This window comes from Dipodomys merriami, unplaced genomic scaffold (assembly GCF_024711535.1).
Source record: "Dipodomys merriami isolate MVZ:Mamm:240054 unplaced genomic scaffold, mDipMer1.0.p SCAF_34, whole genome shotgun sequence".
Lineage (NCBI taxonomy): Eukaryota > Metazoa > Chordata > Mammalia > Rodentia > Heteromyidae > Dipodomys > Dipodomys merriami.
Genome location: NW_027204937.1, coordinates 11,747,819 through 11,759,796, shown reverse-complemented (window position 1 = coordinate 11,759,796; position 11,978 = coordinate 11,747,819). Strand labels below are relative to the sequence as shown.

Genomic DNA, 11,978 nt, shown 5'->3' with positions numbered 1-11,978 from the left:
CAGACACCCAGCTCTAATTTCTTTCTATTTTGCTTTTCTGGGAAGCCAGGGCCTTCAAGGGACAAAGACCCACAAGTGTTGTTACCTCTTACTCCCTGAGCAAAGATACCCACAGAAGAAACCATTGGGATTCCGGGCTATTTCTGAGAGAAGCAGGTGTGGCATGAGGAGCAGGACTGTTAAATTCCCAAAAGCCTGACTCTGCCTGTACATTGCCGAACCTGAGACATTCTCAGACATGGCCACTGCAAACACAGAGAGGCCCAGAAGCCCTTGCAGTGGGAGGAAGGCCTAGTGACTCTCACCACAAGGGAGGCGTCTCAAGAAAGGCCTCTGGTCCTCACACCTAAAGGGAAGGAAGAGTTCTGCAGAGCCCTGTCTTCTTGAATAGTAGGTAGCCACCAGGTGGCAGCCAAGGCCACCAGCAGACAGGGCAAACAGCTCAGGAAACTGAAGGCTCAGTGGACCAGTGCTGCTGCCATATTTCAGAGACAGTCATCCACTAGAACCTTCCACCACAGAGGGGTAGGGGGAAGGGAAGACATAAGTGTGCCCATGTATATACGTCTCGTGTGCATACACCCTGGAGTGGGTAGAGAGATTAGAGCACACATATAGCCAGACAGACTGTTATAGTTTAGTCCTCTTCCTTTGTGTCTCTTCCTCCCATCCTGAACTTCCTTTGTCCTTGTACAAGTCCTATCTTGGGTGTTGGGGACATAAAGAGGGATGTGGCCCCATTCCTGCCCTTGAATGGAGCGAGACCTGGATGCAACAAGCAAACAGCCAGTGCAGTGGGGCAGTGGGGCAGGTGCAAAGAGGGAGGGAGGTGCAGGGGCTGAAGCCACCCAGAGATGGGATGGGGGAGGGGCACCGGAGAAGTGACTCTGAGCCCTGAAAGAAAGTTCTTTCAAAATCAATTTTATTGGCAAGGATCTGAAAGTCTAAGGGATCTCATACCTGAGAGAAGTGGAGCTGGGATTTGAACCAGAATCCAGGAGTCTCAAGCTCAAGTTTTTGGTCACTTGGCACATTGACAGCAGCTAAAAACTGGGAGGAGAGTTGAGCTGCAGAGTCCAGGCCCTCAGCCAGGTCTGGGCAAGTAGCAGATGCCTCCCAGAACAAGTTCTGATGGCTCCAGCCACCAGAGGCTGGCCCAGGAGGATGGACAGCTGTGACTCTGCCCATCCTACCCCTATTACCCTCCCTCTATCCCCAGTGAGGCTGGGAAAGGACACCCTGCCCAAAGCACATGGTCTTTCTGCATGTTACACTGAGTACAGGAGACCATGAAACTTTTCTTGACCACATTTACTCTGTCCCACAACCAGAGAGACTCTGGAAATGGAACTCCACAGCCTTTGTCAATATCAACCCCAGACTGAAAATTCCTCTTCAAATCTACCAAAGTCCTGGTGCTTCCAACAAGATTCTACTTGTGTAGGGGTGGGCAGAGGTGGAGGTTTCCCTTTCCTGTCTATAAGCTATAATGCCTGCCTGTGAAATTCACCTATTTGAAGTAGGACAGGGAAAGAAAGCTGCCAGCCCTGTTCTAGAAGGCCAAGACCTTCCCAATTAGTCAAGAAGATCCTGGTCTCCCGAGCCCGCTGGGGCTTCAGGCAGACCTGCAGTTCTCAGCTGGGCAGAGTTAGTGGAAGGAATCAGTGGGAGGAAGACTTGCACAAAGTAAGCTTTGGGAAGAACCCCGGGTCCTTGGGAGCCAAGGGGGTAACATCAGGAAAAAGGGCTCCAGAGAGCTGAGGAACTGGCAGGCGATCAGGGAGAAAGCTCTGGAACCAGAAGAGATGCTAAGGGACAGAGGTTAGTCGACTGTGAGTTCTGTGAGGGAGATGAAGAGGGAGGAAGAGCGGAGAGACCAGAGGTGAAAGCAGAGGCTAAGAGACCGGAGAGGAGACCAGGCTGGCTCGGGGAGAGAAAGGATGGGGAGGGAGCGGGAAAGAGGAGATGCGCAAGGATCAGCCACTGCTGTTAGAAAGGGGAGGAGGGGGGCTACGCAGTCACTCCGAGAACCCAGAGCCCCTCCCAGCCCAGCCTACTCCAGCCCTGCCCCAGTCCCTGGGAGACCGCCCCAGGACCGGTAGTGCCGCCCAGTAGATGATGGGGGCCCAGCTGGTGCGTTATCAGCCTCCTCCAGGAGCGAGCCTGAGCCACTAAGCGGCTGCCAGCCTGAGATTAGGCCCCGGGAGGGTCATTAAGCAGCCGCCCTGGCCCCGGCCCAGTCCCCCATCCCTTCCTTGATCTGGCCAGCCTGGCAGGTGGGAGACAGCGATAAGGCTTGGGGGTCTTGGCGGTTCTAGGGCGGGCAGCTCTATGATCCCAGGCCCTGGGCAGGGCAAGAGCAAGGGGTGGGGGTGGAGGGTAAGGTCAATGCCATCAGGGGCGCTCAGGGCTCCCACCGGCCTCCTCCTGCCCAAACTGAGGGAAATGGAGGGTGGAGGAGCTAAGGAGGCCCTTAAAGCAGAAACCTGGCAGAAGCCAGAGGCCCCTCCTGGCCACACCTCACAGGTACTACTACAGCCCTGATAGGCCAGGAGGAGGGGGGGGTGGGCAGAAATGAACCCAGCTGCCCCTTCTGTGGACAAGTAAGGACAGAGGTGGTGGGGATGTGGCCTCATGCAGGGAGCCAGGAGAGCCACACATCCAAAAGGTCCCAACCCAGGGGCTGGGAAGGTAAAAGGGACCTTTGTGACCTAGCAGAGGCCTGGCTTCTAGGAATCTCTGTCTCTCTTTCAGTGGGTGAGAATCTGGGCTGCCCGGTCACCTGCTTTTGTCTTCTGTTTTAATCAAGGAAGATTTCTTAAAGGAGGAAGAACCCTGGCTAGGCCAAGGGAAAAGCTAGGTGGATTTAAACGGAAGAAGGTATATGAGTCATGAGAGGCCTAAAAACCTAGATTATGAATCACAGGAGCAACAGCCACAATTCATAAAGCACAAGCCCGGAGAGGGGAGGTGACTTGACTCTGATTACACAGCAAGGCCAAGATGATCTAGACCAGACACTGGTCATGTGTGCCTCAGGATGCATCCCAAAGCCCAGCAAGATGAGGAGGGCGGTTCTGATTTCAAGTGTGCCTTCCTGGGCATTCAGGTGAGCCTTGGACAGTAAAGGAATGACTGTGTCAGTGAAGCCAGGTAGCTGTGACAGAGTCAGGTGACTCACCCAAGGGCCATCTTGGGACAAGGGGCACTGCCTCCTGCCTTCTAGCCCCACTCATCTGTGGATTTAGGAATGCTTCCCTGCGAGACTAGCTCCAGTTGCAACTTTATATGGAGGGAGTAGGACAGAAGCTGTTCCCTTAAGACAGATAGTCTTAAGACAGTTGGGCATGGGTGGCTCTAGCAATCCTAAATACTCAGGAAGCTGAGATCTGAGGATTTCAGTTTGAAGCCAGCCCAGGCAGGAAAACTCAATTGACCAACCAGAAGCTAAAGGTGGAGCTGTGGCTTAAGAAGTAGAGCTAGCCTTAAAAACAAAAGCTCACGCCTGAAATCCTAGCTACTCAGGAGGCTGAGATCTGAGGATCCTGGTTCAAAGCCAGCCGGGGAAGGAAAGTCCATGTGACTCTTATCTCCAATAAACCACTCAGAAAACCAGAAGTGGCACAGTGGCTCAAGTGGTAGAGTGCTAGCCTTGCATGCTTGAGGCCCTGGGTTCGATTCCTCAGCACCACATAAGCAAAAAGAAAAAAGCCGGAAGTGGCACTATGGCTCAAGGGGTAGAGCGCTGAGCTGAAGTTCTGAGGAACAGCGTTCAGGCCCAGAGTTCAGCCCCATGACCACCACCAACAACAACAAAAAAAAGCTCAGGGAGAATGTCCAGGCTCTGAGTTTAAGCCCCATGTCAACAGTAACAACAAAATATCCAGCTAGTCACAGCGGTGGTCCCTGGACAGCCAGGCGCTCAGGCATCCCTCCTCGCTCATCTGCCCTCTTCCTCCATGTTATTCCCTCTAGGACTCCATTTTCTGACCTCCACCCCATCCCAGGATAGGAAGTCAAGTCAGAGTCTTTGGTGAGGGCTCCAGCTCTGGGAAGAGACTGGCCAGATCCCCCTCAGAGAAAGCAGAGTTCAGAGTGGATAGAAGTTCTCTCAAGATCACATAGCAAGTTGGCAAGAGACCAAGGAGACAAATCTGGGCTCTGTGATCACAGTCGCAGACTTTCCCGGCCAAAGCCTTGCACTTGGGAGGATGAAAGATGAACCCAGTGTAGTGCAGGCAGCACAGAGGTGGGGTGGTGACCATGCACAAGGAAGGACCCCAGAATCTGGGTGAAGGTGGGATGGGGGACGCAGACTGACAGGAAGGGCTATGCCTGAAACAAGAGCACAGTGACTGAGTTCCCCAGCCCACGGGCCTCTGAGACCGTCTTCCAGCCTTAGGTACATGAAAGAACGTAGGATACATCTTGAAACTGACCATTATTAGAATCATCCTGGGGGCACTCAGATCTGTCCCCTGCCTGGGAAGCTTTTCTAACTGCTCTAGCCAAAGGAAGATGAATCTCCAAGAGACAAGGATGACTACTAACTATCCCCATGCTGCTGATCACATGTATGGTGTATATGTGTACATCGTTATATCTTATAGACTGTGATAGACAATTTGCTCCAGGAAAGTTAGAATGAACTTGTGACTTTAAATGAGCATCATTATGCCACAATACTGTGAAATTTGGGAAATTATGTAATCACTTAATCACAATTAAAAAAAAAAAAAGAACCTCGGGGAAGGTAGGGAGGGAAGGAATAGTAGGGGAAAAACAATGGAGGGGGTAACAATGCTCAATAGGAAGTGTACCTTGCTCATGTAACTGTAACCCTCTGTATAATATCTTTACAATAAAAAATTTTAAAAAATAAAAATTAAAAAATTAAAAAAAGAGACAAGGATGACCCACAGGCAGGGTGGGTTCACCGGTCTCTGGCTTTCCTGCTTCCCCAACTCCTCCATGCCTGGTAGAGACCCCAGCTCTGATCTCTACCTGGATGTAGAGCTCTCAGCCTCTCCAGCCTGGGCCCTTTGGCTCCAGCTGTCCAGAGATCCCAGAGCTTCCTGGGTAATCTCTAAAGCCACCATGACAATGGCTTTCGAAGGTAATTGTCCTGATTGAGATAGGGAGACAGGGCCAACCTGCAAGTCTGAGGGCTGTTTCAGAAGCTCAACCTGGAAGTACAAAAGGTCTTTATTTCACAGAAATAAGGGCCATGTCCACAATGGTGGGGAAGATGGGAAGTGGGGTGGGAAGTTTTGAGCTGGCTGTCCTTTTCTGTACTGGATAAGAGATCCCAGGAGGCCCCAGGGCCCCAGCCTGGCTGTAGCTTCAAATGACGTTGTCAGGTGAAGGAGTTGATCTATTGTTACAGATTCCTACAGAGAAGGGGCTGAAGGGTGGTGGATGTCACCACAGGCACGTGAGAGGCCCCAGCTGAGGGTCACAGGCCAACCAAGTCACATGGGTGTGCTGCGGACTTTGCCCTCCTCCTCCAGGACGTTCTCGTAGGCATTCTCATGCTCACTGGACCTGAGAGAGGAGAAGGCAGGTCGGAAGACCTTCAGCACCAGCTCCCTAAGCCCCATCTCCCACTTCTCTGGGGCCCCCTCCTCTATTACAAATCCCTCTCCTCATGTAAACTTCATCTGTCCCCTAGGACTCTGTGGTCGTCACATAGTGAACCTTGCTAATGCTTCTCCTCATCATCCCCTTCCCCATGGGAACTCCTCCCCTCCCCCCTCCCCCATGGCCCCTAGAGCACCGGAAGGGAGCCCTGTACCAGCACCTCACCTGAAGTTGGATGCCATTGAGGAGTACTTTCCATCCATTCCCACCAGGACTCCATCTGCCTTGTTTCCAACAGTCATGACCACATTCGCGAGCTCCCTGGGAATGAGGATCCTGAGTAGGGCTCATCAGTACCACCTGCAAACCCCATTCAAGCAAATCCTACCCTACATTCTGGTTCTCAAAGCCCTAAGGCAGAAGCACCTTTATCCAGCAGGGTTTCCGCCATGGCATGCTTCCGGCCTACATGATCTTCATAATGAGGGAGCAGAGATTTGAGAAAGACTTGTCCTACGTCCAAGGCCTCCTTCCACTGCCTCTTCAACTCCTCTAGCTCAGCACCCTCAAAGCATACCCCAGCAGGTCTCAGGGTCTGCTCCAAATTAGGAACGGATGTGATCAATGGACACCTAAGGCAGAGCTGGGCTCAGTGGAGAACAAAGCATTTCCTACAGGAAGCTCCTTATCACCTACTCAAGTGTGAACTCCCTACAATGTGGGCTCTTCCCCCACCCCAGAGACTACTCTGGGCCACAGGGACCCTGCCATCTGTTCCTCTGTCCCTAGACATCCCACACAGATTCAAAGTTAAACTCAGTAGTCACCCCCAAACCTGCTCTCCCCTTGTGTTTGTTGCCTCGAGGTTCCTAAATCACTCCCTGGTTCCTAGTCTGAGTCCTATCTCAGCCCAGCTATCATGGGTCCCCCTTCTAACCAGCTCTTAGACCTCTCCCCTCTCTGCATTGCCTCGCCCTCTTCAGAGCCAGACTGTCTAGAGATGCTCAACCTCCTTATGACTCTTCATGCTCACTAACATACATCTGCCACGAGACAATCAGAGTGACTGCTGAGGCCATGCCACATGCTTTAAAAACATCCCACTGGATTCCTGCTGCACTAAATTAAAGCCCATTGGTATCAATTAGCTTAGGTCTTGCCTACCTCACCAGCCTCATCCTGGGCATCTCTGTTCTTCTCTCTACTCACTGAGTCGCTTATGTTTCCATTCCAAGCCATGCAGAGCTGCTCTTGGCACCCTGGCCCATCGGGTCACCTTTGTAAGAGCTGAGAAAAATGTCCCAATCCAGATGCAGCCTTGCCCAGCAGGATCTTGACCTTTGTGCTCCGTGGCCATGGTGCTAAATCTTTAACTCAGGACCCAGGTGTGCTCTTTCCCATACCACTGTGTTCCCCGATTCCTCCCTGTGCTTTAGGCTTTGGGACAAATGTGCAGTCAAGGAGACCTCTGAACTCCCTGGACCAGCTGGGCCCTGAGGTGAACACTGCACGTTCCTTCAGCTGCCCTTGAACTTGGGATTGTTCATCCAGTCTGTGAGGCCTCTTTGATTGGCAGCTGACTCTCCAGAAGGATGAGAATTTCCATTCTAGAAGGAAGGCAAGGATGCTATCCCAACTCTGAAAATGAAAGCCTTGAGACTCCAAGAAGAGAAGACATTTCTCCAAATCTCACTGGGAAGAACACTGGAGATATGGGGCTAAAGAACACAGGTCTTAAACCAGCGAGCCTGAGATCTAACTCTGACTGTCTTGAAGTCACCCTATGAGCTTGAGACCCAGTTTCCCTTCCTCACAGTGAGAAGACCTGCCAGGGTTTCTTCTATCCTTCTAGAGAAGGAGAGTGGTGTTCCTGGCACCCACTCAAACCTGCCCATGCCCAAGGCCCTTGGGCAGCACTTACGGCTCATCCTGGCACCAGAAGTGGTTAACAGCAAAGACAATTGCAACGAGGACCAGGAATACAGCCACAGCAATGACGCCCTGCATCCAAGGCTGGAGGTTCCCCAGACCTGGAAAGAAAAGGGGAACTAAAAGTATAGAACATGGGGGGGAGGGGCCTCTGCTTCCAATGGGCCTGTGCTGGAGGCAATCAGACACTGCAGGACTACAGGAGACATTCTGGGTGTCTGGGGACCCATCTGATCCCACTGAGCATGAAGAATGGGTAGACTTGGGGACAGAGGTCTAGAGGAAGACAGTTGTCTGAAAAAAACATGAGCAGCCAAGGAGGAAACAGAACTCAGTGCTGTGTCTGAGATCCAGACTGTCAAGAGCCACATTCCCTCCACTGGTGTCATGTTCAGGACCCCCCAGGGAGTGCCTGGGGCCCAGGGAGAGAAAGGCAGTGTCCTGAGTGCCTGGTCTAGACCTTGCCAGCTGGGAGTGGGCCCTCTCCTCCTTCCTGGCTGGCATCTGGAAGATCCTGTTCTGTAACAAAAGGTTTCTCTGGGAGGAGCTGGCAACATGAAGTCATGGCAGGCAGCTGCTCAGCTAGTTGTACCCAGTGATATAAGACAAGAGGGGGGCAGAGATAAGATCCAAGCCACTTGTACTCTTCCAGCTGGGTGCCCAGGGCACTAGAGCCAGAGAACTGATCCAGGCCCCAACCATGTACCCTGGATACAAAATGCAGTCTTCCAGATTTCCCAGAAGTCTCTGCCTTCAAACCATGGGTAGCTTCTAGGATCTTTCCCCTTCCTCTGGCACCACTGTGCCTCATGAGTCTGTAAGTCCTCACCAGACAGGGGAAAGATAGTCAGTAGGTAGGTGTCCCAAGAGGGCACGAAGCCACCAAGGAGCTTCTGGGCGGGTCCTACTTCCAGACAAAATACCTCGATACCTGGAACCATCTTAAGTGATGAGAGGTCTTAGGTTGGGCATCAAAAGTATCCATTCTGCCTCATCCTCATCTGAAAGTCCTCCCTTGAGTCTGCCCTGTAGCAGTGAAGGTCCTGCCTCTTCTTGGAGCTCCCTGAGCCTGGTGGATGTTGGAAGGGAAAGGAGGGCTGTGGCACTCTCTGGTCTGTGGTCACATTCGTTCACTTAGCTCCAGCTCAAGGCTTGTAGGCAATCCTGTAAGGCCCCTTCCTCATTCCTCCAGCTCTTGTAGCAAATTCCCTCTATATACCAGAGACCACAATCCCCTGCTCCTCCTGCCCTGTGGCTCTAGGGCCCAAAGAGAAAGAGGCAGAGACAAGAGAAAATGCCTGAATCCTGTCCCTTCTTGCCTTGCTGTGTGTCCTGTGTAAGTTACTTGGCCTCTCTGGTTGCCAGAGGGCCTCCAAGATGAGGAAGAGAGAACTAAAGCACACTGACACTAGAGCTTGGAAGGGGAAAGCATGTTTGCCAGCGGGCTCTGGACCCATGTCACATTGCACTCACCAGGCTGTAGCCACAGATGCAGCCTGACAGGGTGGGGTGGATGCCAGAGATTGTGATGTGGTGCTTCCCTGGGCACCAAGCTCTTCCACACCCCTAACCTGGCAGGAGGTCTGGGAGGTGGGCAGGGTGAGGGTTATGGTCCTCATTTTTAAGACTCTGAGAGGAACCGTGATTTCCTCCAGGTCATACAGCAAGACCAAGATAGAGCTGGGCCAAGAACTCAGATTGGTGGGGTGGGTGGGGGTGGGGGGAATGGAGACAAGAAGCATTTAGGTCAAAGCCATGGACAAAGTCCTGACGGCATTGGGCTTACCCCTGAGTGAGCCTGAGCCTTATCTCCACCCTTCTGGCAGCTCTGGGCCCCCTGCCCTAAGGGGAGCCTGTGGACCCCAGCATCTCTAGGGCCATTTGAGGCTTGCCTCTAACTCCTCTCCCTCCCTCAAATCCTTGACCCAACACAGTCTCTGCTGCCCTCCCCCCCATGGGAAACAAACCACAGAGAGAGGAGAGCCTGGTGCCGAGGTCTGGGCTTGGCTTCTCTGCTTCACGCAGACCCTGCTCTTCTTCCTCCAAAGTCAGGTGTCCAGGGGGTGAGGAAAATCAGGGCACCACACCATCTTCTGGGTCGACAGGGCCCAGCCCAGCCCCCCCCCCTCCTCCCTGCAGCCACCAGGGCATTTCCCTGTCCAGGGCTACCTTGCTGACAGCTCACAGGTGGCACTGCAGTGAGCAGGCCCAGAACCACGAGACTAAGAGCCAACATGGCTGCAGGCAGCTCGGGGATCTTCCGTCTGTCCGCTGGTGTCTGCACGTCTGGAGCTATCTGGAAGAGTCTGGAGTGTTTGCCTGAGATCAGCCTGGTAATCTGGCTCTGGAGGAGATGACCTGGTTAGGAAGAAGGTGAGGGAGGGAGGAAGGGAGGGAAGAGGCGAGGGCGGGCAGTAAAGAGAAACTGCCCTCCTTCCCTCCCTCCCTTGAGAATGAGCCTGGCCTTTCTGGCCAGGGCCCAGCCCACTGAGCCAGCATTCGGGGGTTACCCTTCAGAGGCCAGGTAAGGAAGTAGATATGGGGAGAGTCCTAGCCTTCTGCAAGCCCCAGAGTCTGTGTCTGAGCTCACCTTTCCTTGTCTCTGGGGAAAAGAATGATACATTGTCACTCCTACCTTGGAGAAGCCCAGTGGGTGGGGCTTGGGGGAAGGCTGGCAGTGGAACTGCATTTTTGCTGGCTGTCTCAGGAAGCCTGGAGAAAATCCCCAAGGCCCAGGGAAGTCTTGAGGCTCCCCCACTTCCCCTAGAACCAGTTCTGTTTCGTGTTCTTCCCCTCTCCTGTCCTGATACCTCCATCCAAACCAGACCCGGGTGACACAGCCTGCCTTCAGTGTCCCCCTCCCAACCCCTGAGTATCCCAGTGGCTCCCGAAATCCAAGCCCTCTCATAGCCCTGTTCAACACTGACTCTTGGCCCCCTATGGTTCCTAGAGACAAGCAGGAGGCCTCCCTTGCACCAGATCAGAGGCCTCCACATCTGCCCTAAGATCCACCTCTGTCTGTCATAAGAGGCAGTGGGGAGCCCTGCTGTGGAGGGCAGAGGAAGACCGCTCCCAGGTGTCAGGGCCCGATCTGTAGCCAAGCACAGCACTGAGAAAGCTCCCTACCCACAGGGGTCATGGAGCTAGACACCTCAGAAGAGGCAAAATTTTCCCATCTGAGTCAGATGGCACCCAGCAGCCCAGCAGCTTGGGATCTTAAGATGACCCAAGTATCTATTGGGCCAAGGATCACACACTGGGCCTACTCACCTCAACCACCCCAGAGCACAGGAAGCTTAGAGATATGAGATCCAGGCTAGGCTCTTTTCCTATGGGAGCTTGATGCACAAGGATGGCAAACACAGCCTTCTCTGCAGCTTCTTGCACAGGGAGAGTCTCTAAAGGATCTTGGAGACAGCTCTTCGAACAGATTTTTATGCTGTGGATCCGCTGTTGTCAGTCTGGGCTCCGGACATGAATCCAGGGCACTGGTGCCCTTAACATTGACAAATGGATACAATTTATCATAGCGATCTCCATCAAGATGCAGCACAGGGAGCATGTAGTTCAGGCCTTCTGTAGGGCCAAGTTCAAGTTCCCTTGCTGACTACCAGTAGATCCACATCCCAAAGACATTGGGTTTCACCAAATGAAGATTATTTTTTTTCCCAGCACTACGGTATGAACTCAGGACCTCAGGACTTTTGTGCTTTCTGGGTGGACACTTTACATGCCACCTCTAATACTGTTTTACATAGGTTATTTTTGAGACAGGGTCTTGCTTTCTACCCAAGCATACACCTGGACCACAACTTTCCTATTTTTCACTTCTCACCATAGCTGGGATGGCAAGCACACAACCACTATTCCCAGCTTCTTGCACTGAGATGGAATCTCATGGACTTTTCCACCGGAGCTAGCTTAGAACTTATCCATTCCCAGGCTCTCAAGTAGCTAGGATTACAGGTGTGAGCTGCTAGCACCTGGCTAATGCTAATGAATCTGAAGACATGTGTGGGGTCAAGTGGCAGGGCCTGGATTTTGAGGGGCCCCTCTGTGTGTCACCATCCTCAGCAACAAACACTGCTTCCTGTTGAGATAAAAAGAAAAGGAAGATAGACAGGAAATGTGGGGAGGGAGGGAGGAAAATATGATTAAGGAAAGGAAGACAAAGAGGATGAAAGGAAGGAAGCCAAGCAGGCAGGCAGGAAGGAAGGAAGGAAATGCTAGCAGACTAGGGACAATTTCAGAGATGAGCAGTCCTGAGAAGCTAGAGCCTGAGTAGGGTGCTTCTCCTGGTCCCAGCCTGCAGTCACCAAACTATTGCTTGTAGGGCCTGCTGGAAGCCCTTTATTGTAGGACTAGGGCTAATGTGCCAATGGGAGCCCTGCACCAGCTCTGTGTGTGTGTGTGTGTGTGTGTGTGTATGTGTGCACATGCATGTGTACATGCACACACCTGCATGTATG

General features: G+C 52.7%; 1 protein-coding gene across 1 annotated transcript; it reads right to left on the bottom strand.

Moving 5' to 3' along the window:
* Window positions 1-5,187: 5,187 nt before the first annotated feature.
* Window positions 5,188-9,977, bottom strand: Pdzk1ip1 (PDZK1 interacting protein 1). The gene is made up of 4 exons (XM_069987294.1): window positions 9,679-9,977; window positions 7,502-7,610; window positions 5,806-5,901; window positions 5,188-5,544 (listed from the first exon to the last, which is right to left on the bottom strand). Exons 1-4 carry the CDS (start codon window positions 9,743-9,745, stop codon window positions 5,472-5,474), a joined length of 345 nt encoding a protein of 114 aa, XP_069843395.1. The 5' UTR covers window positions 9,746-9,977; the 3' UTR covers window positions 5,188-5,471.
* Between the last annotated feature and the right edge of the window lie 2,001 nt (window positions 9,978-11,978).

What these genes read in the sequence shown, in the direction of transcription:
- Pdzk1ip1 (XM_069987294.1), bottom strand. Translation starts at nt 9,745, where the DNA reads ATGTTGGCTCTTAGTCTCGTGGTTCTGGGCCTGCTCACTGCAGTGCCA. An exon ending in TTCTGGTGCCAGGATGAGCC is followed by an intron (nt 5,902 to 7,501) that starts GTAAGTGCTGCC and finishes CCTCATTCCCAG; the next exon opens with GGAGCTCGCGAATGTGGTCA. An exon ending in TCAATGGCATCCAACTTCAG is followed by an intron (nt 5,545 to 5,805) that starts GTGAGGTGCTGG and finishes CTCCTCTCTCAG; the next exon opens with GTCCAGTGAGCATGAGAATG.